General features: G+C 42.8%; 1 protein-coding gene across 1 annotated transcript in view; it reads left to right on the forward strand.

The window, feature by feature from the left end:
- Nucleotides 1-2,248: 2,248 nt before the first annotated feature.
- Nucleotides 2,249-16,068, forward strand: part of Phex (phosphate regulating endopeptidase X-linked) — a gene marked incomplete at its 3' end in the record, with an annotated part of 39,299 nt that continues 25,479 nt past the window's right edge. Inside the window, exons 1-3 of the mRNA XM_057760796.1 lie at nucleotides 2,249-2,568; nucleotides 6,912-6,980; nucleotides 13,224-13,385. Coding sequence (XP_057616779.1) covers nucleotides 2,451-2,568; nucleotides 6,912-6,980; nucleotides 13,224-13,385 — 349 coding nt within the window. The remainder of the gene's footprint in view (nucleotides 2,569-6,911; nucleotides 6,981-13,223; nucleotides 13,386-16,068) is intronic.

A 16,068-nucleotide genomic window follows, 5' to 3' on the forward strand; every position in this document is an offset into this window, starting at 1 on the left:
GAATGATTCACCCACACCCTCTCCTCTATCAATCCCACCCACTCTCAAATGTTACTTTAATTTCTGTGGTGAGTAAAAGGAACCTTTATTACATTACATTAGACTCAGAAAACTATTTTGAACATCTCGAGAGTTGTGTTTTTACTTCATGAATCCATGCATTCTTTCCTACACATGTCTGAGTTTGGAATGAGAAGCATCAAGTTTTCTATTACTATCATTGAAAGATTGAAAGGAGGTTTCGTTTTTTTGGGCTTGCTTTTTTTTTTTTTTTAACTCAGATGTTTAATGTTCAAGAATGAAGTCTGCTTTGTGAAGGATGTATGGGTAGACCCTCGGAGGCAGATGAAGGCTACGACCCCAGCTGGCAACCCACCGTCACTGTTCCAAATGGATCGGAAGCCATGAGGCTCAAGGAGATTGTGTTTAGAAACCCTGCCCCCTTATGAGGCCGCAATGGGACTGGTTCTTGAAAGTGCTTTTTAACTAGGAATAAGGAAGCGTTTTCCTTGCTTTTTTTCCCCCCTCTTTCACTGTGTTACGCCAGGAACGGTTGCTGCTGAGGCTATAAACACTGAAAATCAGACACCGTCCTTGATCTCAGAAAGCTCACATTCCTAAGATGTATTATGGAACCAAGAACAAACATTCTTGGGGAAAATCCATCTGCAATGAAGTATTGTGTTTGACAGTCAATGAGCACAGAAGGGCTCCAACATGCTAGGATGTTGTTAAATTGCTCAAAACCTGCCTGAGTTTGGGGGGCCATGTAGCAAGCAGAAAGTAAGGTTAAGATCTGTTATGGGATATATATATATATATATATAGATATATATATATCCCACATATATATACTTTATATATAATATATATATAATTATATATATATAATTTATAATTTATATATAATTTATATATCCCATATATATATATAATTTAACTTTATTTCATGCACACTGGAGTTACAGACAGCTGTGAGCTACCATGTGGGTGCTGGGAATTGAACCCAGGTCCTCTGGAGGAGCAGTCAGTGCTCTTAACCACTGAGCCATCTCACCAGCCCTCTATGGGATATTTTTAAAGCTGGGAGAATCCCAATGTGTGGGATTAAGGACTGACCAAGCCTGGCCAGATAAGAACATGAATATACAATACAGTCATGCTGTGCCTCCTTCATTGGCATCTGCTGGATTCTGGTGTTTGTCGGGTTTACAACTGTTCCTGAACCTTCCTCCTACACTTCCACCATCTTCTGACCTCTGGCTGGACAGGAACAGGTGAGCAGCATTTCACTGTGCTGCGAATTCATGATCTCTGTATCATTAAGTGATAAAATTCACATCATTTCAATAGTATTGAAATGTCCACTGCCCTTCCCCATGTAGAAAGCAGCTTTTCATAGTTTGAATTTGATCATGATCAAAGACTGTGATTAACCAGTCTTTCTAGTGGAACCAAATAAGTCTGAATTCATTCTGGGGAAGCTGCTGAAAGAAACACAAAAACATCGTAAACAGGGCCTGCCTGGGAGGAACTAGAGAACGGAACACACGGATGCCGTGTGCTCATCAAAACACACGGGGAAAAGCTTTTCCTGTATCTTTCGTGGCTGCTAAAGAGCCTGATTCACATACTTACCTGTCATTTTGAACAATTCTGGCACCACAAAGAGTACTCTTCCTTTTCCTAAAAAAAAAAAAGAGAAAAGAAAAGAAAAAAATAAATAGAAAGCTCTAGTCCAAACCAAGAGTCTCTGTAGGTTGTCTTAATTGCTACTTTGCACTGCAGTGGACTTTGACTGAGTTTTGGCACATGCTATCGTACACAGAGTTCCTAAAATAAAACGCTCCAGGATATCCTAGGAACTCTTAGAAGGCTTTAAAAGGGGACTAGCATACTGAAGGAGTAGCTTTTGAGGACGACAGTTCAGACAAGGAGAGTGACTGGCGTAGCAGAATTACGTGACTAATTGAGATCTTGAAGTGGCTGCAGACTGCCCTTGCCACCTAACTTATCATGGTTAGGAGGAGGTTGCAAATTCCGTTTTGATAAAGACAACTGTGCGTTCCCCTCCCCAAGTGACTATACATTTCAATAGCTAAAACATCTGTGCAGCAACCTAGTGAGACTTGTATACTCGGAACGCTTGAGCAGAAAGCCTGCCAAGCAACTGCTTGAGGGACTTTGCTGAGAGAGAGCGCACCAAGATAAAGCAACTGCTGTTTGTTTTGTCTAGTCAAGGGAGAGCCAAGGCAACCAATATTTTGAGTTTCTTTTATTTCATTTGCGAAAGATTATTTAAGAAAGGGTGTCGAGGGGAAGTTTCCCGACAGGCATTTTTAAAGCTGTGTATTAGCAGACGAGCAGGGGAGTCTTGGATGTCAACGCCTGACAAACTCTTGAGACCAGCTACCAAACCACGAAAAGGGACTTTCTGAGTCTTTTCTCCGATGGAAGCAGAAACAGGGAGCACCATGGAGACCGGAAAGGGCACCAGTCGAGGTGTTCGAATTGCACTGGCCCTGTTTGTTGGTGGCACCCTGGTCCTGGGCACACTGCTCTTCCTAGGTAAGCAGAACTCCAGAGGCCAGAGGAACTGGGCATCTACGGAGAAACTTTCTAATTCTTTATTCTAGAAACCCTTGTCATAATGCAGGCTGTTTGTGTATGTTACAAAATAAAGATGCACCCTTAGTTTCAGCCAGGTATGTCAGTGAAAAAGGAGGCTTTTTAAAGCACCAAATATATAGTCCAGGAGACAAAGCGGGTTAGAAAGTGGTTTGGAATGGCTGGTGGGTTCGATTGCACCGAGGGGGGACATTATGTATTGCATTTCACACACTGAGTGTTTATGAATTCATGGTTAGATACTTGCATTGGTTTTGTGAGGGAACAGCCACACTAGAATTTCTTTTCGTTTGACTTTAGTTCATGTTCGCTTGAACAAGTTACAAAGTACAGTTCACAAAAGATAAATCAGCCCTTAAATGGGATTCTTTGAATCTTTGTTAATCCGGTGATTTTGATAGATGCAGAATGGTTAACTCCACCTTCCTAATAGAGTTCAAAATGAATGTGAAAGAAAGCAGGGCTTTCGTCTTAAGATTTGAAAGGCAGTGAGATTCAATCACTTTCCTAACTCCTGTGAGAATGCTGTGCTCAGGGAGAATGTGTAGACAAAAGCATCTTCCCTGGGAGGGGGAAAGCACGAAACCTGTTGGAAAGGGACAGAGGATGCTCAAGAGTTTAGGTTTTCCAAACCTCTGGCTATTTTTTTTCTTATGTAACTCATAGTATTTCATTGGCTTGAAGGTCACCTAGAAACAAGCCCTATATTTAAGAGCTTCTAGGTGTATTTTGAAATGCAGCAGGCCTGGAAACATTCCTTGGCACATACAGGATGCGGGAGGCCATGTTTATTTTGGCAAGAGAAAACCAGTAATTAACTTTTAAAAGAGTTGGGCTTGTGTGGTTGAGATCCCTGCTAAAAAGAGCAAACCACCTTTCCATGTTTTCTATGGCTGAAGAGTTAGGAAATTAGATCAGTATATTCCTTTCGGGTGAAGCTGGACCTCCTGCTCTTGGGACTGAATTTGTGGGTCTTAAAAACTATTGTGGGGTTTCTCCAAACTTGACTTTAGATGATCAACTTTCTGAAATTTTAAACTGGAGGAGAAATTTTATGGGCATGCCAAGGAACTACTCATGATGTGGGAAGTGATTAAGGGGCTAGGTTTACACATACTCCAAATGGTCATCATGAAGTCTCAATATGGGATCCTTTTAGGGATGTTAATAGCGTTTTGCAAGTTTTTTCAATTCTGCTTTTATGATCATTGCACTTCGAGACCATAGCATTCCAGAAGATGATCATTTAGAGCAAAATTGGGTTGCTCTTGAGAAAATGAATTTTGACACAAACACTAAAGTTTTTAGGTAAAGTAAACTTTACTAAATCAAGGATCGCTACTCTGGAGGAGGCCTAGCTAAGAAAGATAACTTTCCAGTTTGTCTAGTAACCTGACTCTCACCTTGAATCATCTGGAGTACATCTAAAGATGACGGACAATAAACAGGGCCAGCTAAGGGTGTGACCTCATTCTTCTTTTGTTGTTCCGCGCGGTCTTCTAACCGGCAACATCAGCATCACTTGAGAGTTTGAGCTCCTCCACCCCCAGATCTACTGATTCAGTCTGTGTTTTCACAAGACACTAGAGGATTCATTTGCATGTGCAAGTCTGGGAAACATTGTTTCAGAGTGCATCTATCTGAGGGTCTACAGTCAGGAATGTTCATTCATTCATTCATTCATTCATCCATTCATTCACCCATTTATTTATTTGTTTACTTATTTATTTATAACACGTTCCCACTATGCATCCCTGTCTGGCCTGGAACTTACTATGTAGATCAGGCTGTGACTATCACATTCCTGCCTCTGCCTCCCGAATGCTGGGATGACATGACTGTACCGCCATGCCTACCTAAGAACCTTTATATATTTGCCAACTATTTCAGCACAATGGTTTCCTGCACATCTTTCTCCACGGTCTGCCCCCAAGAACCCCTACTCTGCATCTTGCTTGCTAAATGCCTGAAAAACCATGTTCTTCATGACAACATTCTAGTTATGATCTTCCCTGGAAGGCTCTTCTTTGTTGACATCGCAGTGTGCGCTCTGCATGTCCGTGTTCAGTCGTATGTCTACGATGCCTGGCATCCTGCCTCACCTCTCCTTTGGCTTTGTCATCTACAGAAAGAATGACGGCCAGTGGTCCGAGGTGTTTTCAGAGAACCAGGGGATTTAAAAATATCAAGTATAGCAATAGACCCACACACCATTTCAAGTGTTCTCTTCTTCCTTCCTTCTCCTTCCTTCCTGAAATCTGTTTCTCAGATGCAGTGCTCTGCAAGCTTTCCCTGTCAAGACCAGATGAGAGTAAATATTTCTGGCCCCATCGCCATACCTTCCTTGTTGGAGGACTCTTTTTCACTGTACCACTAAAGCATCCCTAGACAAAACGGGCACGAGTGGGAGCCAGGAAGATAAATTTTCTCGATAATGAAGCTTGAATTTTCTATACTTTTCATAGATCATAACATATGATCCTTGATTCGCTCCCTCTCCCATCAACAAAGGCCTTTCACAGAAATAGGAAGAAGTGACCTCAGTCTGGTTTGTGGGTTCTAGTCAGTACTTGGGTGACAATTCTCTCAGCTGTATGGTCTTTCTCAAGCTTTCCATTCTGTTTTTTTGTTTTGTTTTGTTTTGTTTTTTCCGTGTCGGGAGTGGAAATCAGGACATTGCGCATGTGTTGTAAATACTCTATCACTGAGCTGTGTTACTGACTTTACTCTTGCTCTCATGATCTGTGGATATCTCCAGCGCATCTTTGGGGGGATTCTAAGTTGAGAAGCTAAACTGCTGCTTGACTTTTTCAAAAAGCTTCTAAAGAGTTAAAAGTAATGTCTGATTGCTTTATAGCAAACTGTTTTCCATTTCATTCATTTCCGTTTCATTTATTATTATTTTTTTTTTAATTTGGGCTTCTTGTTCCTTGTCTGTTTCCAGGACTTTAATCCACGTGGACATAATGTTCTCTTTTTGAGTGATACGGTCTCTGTGTGTGTCCCAACTAAGTAAATTCAAAACCTTCCTCATATACACTGTCAGGTGAAAAGAACTGACGTGAGCTTGAAGTCCTTACAAGCCAGACTGGCTTGAAAGTTGCAGTGAGATTCTTCGTTGTCCTTGAATTCCCGATTTTCCCCACCTCTTTCAGCAAAGTTTTGAGAAAGGATAGCTTTTTAGCCATTTTATAAGATTTTAAAAATAAAGCTACTAACAAGAACATGTTATCTAGAATAATAAAATTATTATTATTTATAGTAAAATTTGGATTTCCTTCATAAAAAATACCACCTGCTCATAAAAGAACTTTTGGTAAATATGTAAAAACTGACAAAGAGGAAGAACTCCCCATAGATCTACCATCAAGGTACATTAGAATGTCCTGTACTGATCTTTATGCTGTTTATAGATTTTTACATATTTTTTTTCTTGCAGGAAAACTCCCACTCCTTTCAGGTTTTAAGACTTCTTTTGAAAATAATCCCGAGTGATTCTGTAGGCAGGTTTCTTGAATCTATAATGGAGCACAGATAAAAAGACTGTTTGGAGGATGGGAGCAGAGAAAAGAACAAAGACAAAGCAGACTCCTCTTAGGATGTGGGTTCATAAATAATAAGACATGCCACACTGACAGGTGACCTGCAGGGCTGCATCTCGAGCAGAAACATCAACACGCTAAGGTTTCTTGATTGCGCTTCTCAGCCCCCTTGTCCATTTCTTCATGACCAGATCTTCAAAGATCCCTTGTTTTCGTTCACGGAGCACAGCGATAATGAATGGCTCACCATTTCTCCGGCTATGGAGGAAAAACGTGGATTTCGAAAAGCTTTTAGATTTAAGGCTCACATTTGCCAATGTCCAGATTCTACCTGGAGTTCAAAACCAGTGCATTCTTCTATGCTTTTGCAAAAGCATCCATTGTCCAGCCTGTGCCTGCATCCCACATGTAGTCGAAGATAGCTATGCATGTGGCCCGACACAAAAATCTTAACGTACCTAAAGACATTATGAGACTAAAGACATGTTTTCATTTTGTGACTCCTCAATGCAGCTCCATTTTTTCCCCTTCTACCCACTCCTTCCTCATAGGATAGGAGTGGCGTGTAGAACAACCATGAGTCCTAACAAGGCCGTCTACATATTCATCAAAGTGTTTCCTTGGTTTCGAGCCAACTTGATTTTCTGACTACCTTGTCAATACTGAGAAACGTGAACTGATGGATTTTTCTCAATGGTGGTCTGCCACAAGTCAATCATTTATTTTGGTCTGTTTTTGCAGTGAGTCAAGGCCTCCTAAGCTTCCAAGCTAAACAGGAGTACTGTCTGAAGCCAGAGTGCATAGAAGCCGGTAAGTCTGTTTTCCACCCTGTGTCGAGTTATAATTTTGGTACCTTGGGGAGTGGAAGAGAAAACAGGTAGTATTTTTAGTGTTCCGTTTGCTTGAGGTCGACCAAATACAAAATGCAATTTTGAAGGTATTTCAAGTTTACTTTCAAGGTTTGGTGTGAAGTAGTGGAGATTAGGTTTCCTGTTTTCTTTGTAAAAGCCGAGCTGTACAGCATTTCAGCCCTCACGATAAGGAACTCTGGGAAGGGCTTGCAAACCAGGACGTCCTCCCTTAAATCACACAGGGACCGTGGGCCTCCCAGGACTCGGCTGGACAGATCCCTCTTTGTCTTAAGCAGACTTTGTGGATCTTCTTGGGTTCATCTGTTCTGCGATGCAAGTTGAACTTCTTAGGAGTTGACAAGACCATGTATCCGTGAGGACACCAAGGCAAAGATTCGTGCTTAAAGCTGTCTTGGTTGTCACACAGTTAGTAAATCCTGCTTGCGTCCCCAGAATTCAGTTAGGGCCTAGATTTGAAGAAGCCAAATCCCTGCCTCTAGCCCCACCCCAAGTTCTTTAAGGGGGCATTTTCCAAAGAGAAATTCATGGGGCAATTAAACATGCAGGATTTTCCTCTTGACAGGAGGAGAAGAGATTAATGCGTGAATTCAACAAATAGTTATTATTCATGCCAGGGACTGAGTTAGGTTTTGGTTTATATATGGTTAGGCTTGTATCACAACACATAGCTAGAGAGAGGAAAAAATAAAACCACACACACACACACACAGACACACACAGACACACACAGACACACACATAGGGGTCTGAGAATGTAGCTCAATTTGTAGAGTACTTGCCTATCATTCATGATGCTCTGAGATCACTTCTCAGCACACAAAAATTGGACATGGTGATACATGGCTGTAATCCCAGTATTCTGGATGGAAAGACAGAAGATCAAGAGTTCATGGCCGTCCATAGCCACTCAGTAAGTTTGAGGCCAGTGTGCATTACACGAGTCCCTGTCTCAAAACAACGCTAAAACAAACGAAAATCAAAATCCGTAGAAGGCACACAACGTACAAACATATGATCAGAAAATGAAAATATCCAAACAGACCCATGTGCTGATAAGTGATAGGATGGCCAGATTGAAGGTTCTGGGAGTAGGAGCTTCAAAAAGACCTTGAATAATGAGAAGGGAAATGGGGATGTGAAGACTGAGGCAAGGGCTTTCCTTTGGGCAAAAGGCGCCATAGAGGAATGAGCTCGAAGGACGGCAGCGATTTCTGGGTGAGGGGCACCGTGCAGGCGGAAGGGTTCTGTAGGTGACCTCGGTGCCATGGGTTTGGGACTTCCTTTAGTGCTCTCAAGAGTTTCTTGGGAGTTTTGGGAGAAAACATATGAGCTCTTAATTTAGATCATGCCAGCGAGCTGTGGTGGCACGAGCTCCTGGTCCTAGTACTTGGGAGTGAGTTCAAGGACAGCACTGAGATGCATGGACAGAAACTGTCTCGACGTAGCAACAGCTGTCTTTCTGTAGATACCTTGGCTTTGGGGAGAAATGCAGAAAACACGATCAGAAAGGAGGTTGCAGTCAGCAGGCCAGGCGAGAGAGGATGTTGCTTTAACTTGAGGTGGAGATTGCGAAGATCTAGGAGCTGGGAGGCTTCCTGAAGGCTTTGTGGTAGCCGTGCGTTTGAGATGCACTGTGGGAAAAAGCAGGATTTAGGTGGTAAGCAGTAGCATTAATTGAGCTGGGAAAGGCTTCATAGCCTGCTGGTTGTGACGGTGCACACCTTTAACCTCAGGACTCGGGAGGTAGAGACAGGTGGTTCACTGCGAGTTCAAGGCCGGCTTGATCTGTATCGCTAATTCCGAAAGAGAGCCAGAGCTACGTAACAAGAACCCGTTTCCCTGGATGGAAGTGGGAGGACCTTGGTCTTCCCGCAGGGCAGGGAATTTGGACTGCTCTTCAGTATCGAGAGGGAGGGGGAGGGGAGTGGGGGGAGGGGAAGAGGAGTGGGGATGGGGGAGGGGAGTGGGGGGAGGGGGCAATATTTGGGAGGAGGGGGAGGGAAATGGGAAACAGGGAGCAGTTGGAAATTTTAATTAAAAAAGAATAAAAAAAATAAAATAAAATAAAAAACAAGAACCCGTTTCTCTCTCTCTCTCTCCTCTCTCTCTCTCTCTCTCTCTCTCTCTCTCTTTCACACACACACACACACACACACACACACGTCAACCTCTATTTTGTGCTCAGTTTGTGCTTCTCGGTATTGACATGGTCGTAAAAAACCATGTTGGCTCATAATCAAGGAACCATGTGAAAAGCCTCACAAGGACGTACGGTTGTTCTGAGATCAGTGCCTCTCCTGCGAGGGAGGAAGGGGCCGAATGAGTGAGGCTGGATCTGTGTTCACGAGGGCCACAGCAGCACTCTGGGGTTGTTGTGTTCAGTCCGTTTTTGGCCCATTCTTTTTTTTTTTTTAATATTTATTTGTTTATTATGTATACAATATTCTGTCTGTGTGAATGCCTGCAGGCCAGAAGAGGGCACCAGACCTCATTACAGATGGTTGTGAGCCACCATGTGGTTGCCGGGAATCGAACTCAGGACCTTTGGAAGAGCAGGCAATGCTCTCAACCGCTGAGCCATCTCTCCAGCCCCCTTTGGCCCATTCTTAAGTGATCAATATTTCCTTTTCAAGCAAACAGTGAGCTAAAAGATTCACACCTGCCATTTCTTGAGGACCCCAGGAAGTTGGCACACCTTGATGAGCAGACGTCTCAGGGTCTCATCGTGAGTGAGGGGCAGATTTTCCAGGCTGCAGACTTCAAACCCAGCCTGCTTTCTAGGCTCCTTGGCTTAGTCACTGTACTGATTTATATTTTCACCTTTCTAACTCAAAGCAGCATGGACGTTAAAGCGTTATACAGATTCCCTTGGGTCCTGAGACCGCCTGGCCCTTTCAGCTTCACGGAGGGAGGCGGGGGCCAGGCGTGACCATCGGACGGCAGGTTCTACAGCTGCAGTTCTTGCAGATGTGAGAAATTAAAAATGCTCAGTTTTAGCTTAGACAACGTTAGGGATGGAAGGCCACTTACTTCATGGGTGCTGCTGATTCCAGATCATAATCACACTGGAGGAAAATGGGCAGAGTCATGTCTTGTGATGTCGCCTTCTGCCACCTAGTGTGTTTTGCCTTGCCGTCCTTTTTTTTTAACGTTCACAGCAGTAAATAGCTTTCTGATGTTAGGAAAATACTGATTTTTTTTTGTACAGGTACCAGTGGTAAAAAGCCTTTTTTTTCTGAGCAAGTGGCAGTCATTTGTGAGATCCCTCCTCTCTACGACTTTGCACTTCTTTCTTGTCTTCATGATCTCTTCTCCTAACTCCTCTTTGGCAATGAGAACGGCAGAAAGGCTTCGGGAAAACAAAGGAGATAGGCTGGCTTGGATTTGGAATATACACAATCTAGATACTTCTAGGTCCCATGATCTCAAACTGCAGTCTCATGACCTGTGAAATGGGACTAGATTTTTTTGAAAATTCATATGAGTTGTGGAAATCAAAGAAAAGAAAAATTGTAATAGTACCCCTGCATCAAAACCCTCAATCCCTGAAAGCAATGTAACCTCAGTTCCTTTGGCAAAACTGGGCTTATAAGCAAAAGCAGCCAATGTGACGCCATTTTAGACTTTATTCACTCCATTTATGAGAATATGCATTTATTTCCCTGTAGGAATATTAATGCGCTTGTTTCAATGGTACCAGTCCAGCCATTGCTGAGCCGTTCGGTCACCTGTGGCTACATATGGTGTACGTTCTTCTGCAAAATTTGAAAATCTGCCAGCTCTGGAAATCTAGTATCAATTTTAGATGACCGCTTACAGAATTTTATTTTCAAAATGCTTACATGCATGTGAGTAGTGCCGGGTTGAGCTATCTCTGTGTACACAAACTCAGTTGAGAAAATGCCTCCGTCACATGGCCTATAGGCAAGTCTGCAGGAGCATTTTCTTGATGAGTGATTGATGTGGGAGGGTCCGGCCCATTTCGTGGAGTGGTACCCCTGGGCTCTTGCAGCCTCACCCTCTAGAGTTTGTGAAAAAGCCTTATTGCTCAGACAAGGGCTTAGTATATAGTTCCGGGCGCAGAGGAAATGTTCAATGTGAGTGATTGGATCATTTCATAGAAATATTAATGTGCACGCCTTTACAAAACGTTTCTTTGAGCCCGGATTGAAACCAACACCTCGGCGGGTCCCGGTGCAGGAAAGCTTCCACCTGGGTCGTATAGACGAGTGGGAGCCCTTCCAACGTTAGCCTCAGGGGCAACCCTTGAGAGCTTCGCAGCTAGCAGCGTCTTCACAGCTTTTGTATATATTTATAACGAGAAATATGTATAAATATATAAATATATATAAATATATAAAAATATGATATATATATATATATTTTTTATATATATTAAAACGAGAGTCTCAGTTTTCTCCATGGGACTCGTAGGAAAACGGAGTTTTGGTGTCTTGACAATGACGGTCCCTTGCAATTTGCAGTCCCAGCTCTGCACAGGAAGGGCAGCCGTGCTCTTACCTGGGAGCAGGGAATGAGGGACGGCAAGGCTGGGGGACGAGTGCTCCGGCTCTGCGGGCTCCTTTCCAAACGCAGAGGTCAGAGCTGAGTTTGCAGTTTCCCTCGGTCCCTGGGAGAAAACCCCGGGAGATGGGGAAGAGTTGGGGGTCAGGGGGGCTGGGGAAGGAAGCCAGGAAGCAGTGAGCTCATTGTGTGAGTCAAAGTGCGTGCGAGAGCTCCCCGTGGGGCCGTAAATATTGTGTGCGGCTGGGGTGCACAGACCGACTACGGCTACAAGCCCGGAGAAAGACTTCTGTGTGCCCTAGCACTTCTGAATATTAACAGGAGCTGGAAGCCAAACTGTAGAGACAGTGGAATTAGTTCTGGGAAAAAATAGAAAAAAAAGTTAAACCAACTTGAAATTTATCACAGTTTCAAATCAGGCTTCCCACCCCCCACCCCCCAAAAAAAAAGATAGTGGTTGAAAAATGGTGAGAATTCGAAGTCCTAAAACTGTAGAGACAGTGGAATTAGTTCTGGGAAAAAATAGAAAAAAAAGTTAAACCAACTTGAAATTTATCACACTTTCAAATCAGGCTTCCCACCCCCCCCCCAAAAAAAAAAAAGATAGTGGTTGGAAAATGGTGAGAATTCGAAGTCCTATGGAAATTACGCCCTGGGCATGCTGGCTCCTACCTGGAGTCCCGAGCAGGGAGGAGGTAGAGGCAGAAGGATGACGGTGAGTGAGAAGCCAGCCTTGTTTATACATCAAGTTCTAGGCCAGCTAGGATCAAATAGTGAGACCCTGTGTAAAAATAGAAAAATGAAACAAAAAAGAGGGGTGTTTGCCTATTCATTTCCATGACTCCAAGCAGCGGTTTTTCCATCCAAAGGGTAGGCAGGGAAGCATCATCCAGCTGGCGGAGCGGCTCCCATAACCAAAACAGACGTCTCTCCATTTATTTCCATTGTACTGGGGTGGGATATTCATTCTTATTTAGCCGAAAACTCATTGCATTTTCATTACTTTGAGTAGAGATGTGTTCTGGCATTAATTAAGGTGCAAAAATTGCTCAGAATGCCATCCTCCCAATGTCATTGAAATATTGGCAGTCTTTTAAAACCCCGGATGGTGCGCATCTCCGCAGCCAGCAACTGTGTTGCAGCTGGAAGACGGTTTAGAGGTGAGTGCTGGGAATACTGGAACCTCCTCTTTTTCTCATTTTGTAGTAATTCCTTAAAGGTCATAGATGCAGGCAGCTGTAGTGCCTCATACCTGCAATCCCAGGACTTGGGAGGCCGAGGCAGGAGAATGGCTCTGAGGCTGGCAGTCATTTCAAGAAAATGAAATTACATTGCCAGGGCCAATGGACTTTATTGTTCCAGAGGAAGCGCAGCCAATTTAGCACGCAGGGGACTCCGTTGGATGGAAGAAAGGCCGACAGTTGCTGCATTTATATTCTAGTTCCACACCCCAAACACGTTAGGGATCTCACCCGGCTTTCTCCTGTACACTCCGACGGCAGTCACTTAGATGGTGAAGTTCATCCAGAGAGATATTTGAAGCCAGGGTGTGGAAACTGGTTGATAGGATTTTTTTTTTTGTGTTGTTTCATTTGGAAAAGATCAGTGCACAGTATCTAACGCTTGACATTAATCCTATGATTTTCTTTTTAAACAGCTGCTGCCATCATGAGCAAAGTAAATCTTTCTGTGGATCCCTGTGAAAATTTCTTCCGGTTTGCTTGTGACGGCTGGATAGACAATAACCCGATTCCTGAAGATATGCCGAGCTTTGGGGTTTATCCCTGGCTCAGACACAAGGTTGACCTCAAGCTGAAGGGTAAGTTTCTACTAGAGTTTGGTGGTGCTCTTCCCAGAGTAATATTTGACAAGAAGAAGAGTTCAGTATTCGAATTTGGACTATCCGGTCTTAAACTATACTATATTCATTTCCAAAAAAAAATAATTGTTTCAGTAGAAGATAGAAAGTTTTTTGAATTTTAGTTTCCCCGATTTCCTTAAGACAAGCCCATTGTAGGCTGTTGCTTTTTGACTTGATAATGCCACGGTAAATTCTGCTTCAGAAGGTTGACTAGCACTTGATGGAGCTTAAGAGCACAGAGATAGTTACTGGCCAATATGCTGTATCAAGAAACTTCTTTGTCGACTGTGTTCAAGGTAAAGCTCTTTTCTTTCTTATTTCCTCCTGAATTTTCATGGCTTGCAGAATGTCCTTCACGCCTCATCGTCTTTTGACATCATTTTGGAGAACTCTGGACGACCCACGGTTGTCATATTGTTCCTGTTATCTTCCAAGTTAGCTTTTAGGCCACTCGCTTTTCTCCCGTGACCTCTGGAGCAATGACGAGCTCACACACACATGCGCACGTGTGCACATACACATTTTCATGTGTGCTTGTGGAACCCCTGCCAAAAGTTGGAAACATCTGTTGCTGGACAAGATGGTGTTTGTGTTGAGTCTAATTTTTATGTTAAGCTTTCGGAGGAAGTTATTTAAGGAGGAAAGTACAAAAATTTCAAAACTAGAGAAGATAAAAATCATATTTTCCCTCTTTTTGATAACTGTAAAGTATGTTGTGTAATGTATTCAGCAACACAAAGAATTTTGGGGACCTGAGAAGAATTATATTTCTTTTCCATCTTCAATTTTCTGAAATTTTAAGTGCATGGTTATTAAATATGCAGCAATTTGTATATTTTATATAATGTGAAACCACTGTCAAAATAATTAGAAGCCTATTTTAATTGTGAGGAAAATGTATTTTCCCCATAAATAGATCTAAATCACATAAGTTTATATTTTTTATTAGGAGGCTTAAATTTAGTCTCGATAAATTATGAATGAGAGTTTCGAAGAACGTCAGGGGTTTCCTCTAACCTGACAGATGAGATTCCTGTGCTGTCGAGCCGTAAACAATAGCTTGAGCACTGAATTCCTAGACTAGTACTTATTTTTGTAAGACAGTTGAAAAATTCTTATGTTATGTGTTTGGGTGTTCTGTTAGTGGTGTCTTACTATAGAAATTATAACCAGCGTTGGTACGATTTGTTTGAGGAGGACACTGTCTATGACAGTGGTTCCCAACCTTCCTCATGCTGGGACCCTTTAACACAGCTCCTCATGTTATGGTGCCCCCAACCGTAAAATTATTTCCATTGCCACTTCATAACCGTAACTTTGCTGCTGTTATAAATTATAACATAAATATTTTTCTGAGCTAGAGGTTTGCCCAAGAAATCTCCACCCACAATTTGAGAACCTCTGGTGCCTTTGAGCTGCTTCAGAATTGATAGAATTGAGAGCAAACTGTCGAACAGAGATGAACTCTGCTCATTTCTCTTAAAAAGTACAAATTTTGATTTTTTTCCTCATGAATGTATGGGGTGTTTGTGTTTATGTGTTTACATGTGTCTGGCTGCAAGTGTGTGTGTGCGCGTGTGTGTGTGTGTAGGACCAAACTTGACAACATGAGTCTAAGTTGATCCCTTTCCACCTTATTCACGGAGCCAGTGTCTCTCCACTGAACCCAGAGCGCGCCAGAGTGCGGCTGGCCTGGCTGACCTGGCTGACCAGTTTGGTACGGTGGGGATCCTCTTCTCCCCACCCTCTGAGGGCTGGAATTACAGGAGAGCCGCCGTCCTCACTGGGTGTTTCTTTGAGTTCTGGGCATCTGAACTCCACACTTATGCTTGCTTTCCAAGTGCTTTAACCACTGAGCTATCTCTTCACCTCCAAAACCTGTTTTTATGTAGCTACATTTAAAAACTGTAGGGACATAGCCCCACGTTGGGCGCCAAATGTGGTGGCGTATAGAAAGTTTTCCCTAAGTCTACCTTTAGACACAAGTGCTAATAAAACATATATATATATATACATATATATGCATAACTTCTTATGCATACTCATATCTCAAAAATTAGATGTCTTGAATGTGACTAGGACATGTTGTTAATAAATAAAACATGGATAAGATAAACAGATTTACAGTAGTAGCCTTGCGTGCACATCTCTATGTTCTTATCGAACTGCGAACTTGGAATAAATCTCCAGTAATGAAATTGTTGGATTGAAAGTATTTATAATTAGGTATTGACTCATATACTCAAATTACCCTTTGGAAGGTACTTCTAGGCTTTTATATTTTCTTGTTGCTTGAAATAACTCTTTTCTGTCTCCTCTCCTCCTCCTTCGCTTCTTCCCTACCTCCTCCCTGTAGTTGTACGTGTGTGCGTGTGCGTGTGCGTGTGCACGTGCTGTAGAGTCTCAGCAAACTGTGGCTAGTGAACCCTGTGCAGCCCACCTCTCTGTTTGTGTGACCATGGTTTTGCTGGAACTCAGCCGCCTTGACTCGGGCACGCAGAGTCACTGACTATCTCTGTGCAGCCGTGGGCAAGCTGAGTAGCTGCTAGAGAAATCATATGGCCAGCGCAGTCTGAGATATTTACTTCCTGGTATTTATGAATAAAAGGCTGACAAATCTTTTTAAAAATAACTTATTGTT

The sequence above is a fragment of the Chionomys nivalis genome, chromosome X, assembly GCF_950005125.1.
Source record: "Chionomys nivalis chromosome X, mChiNiv1.1, whole genome shotgun sequence".
Classification (NCBI taxonomy): domain Eukaryota; kingdom Metazoa; phylum Chordata; class Mammalia; order Rodentia; family Cricetidae; genus Chionomys; species Chionomys nivalis.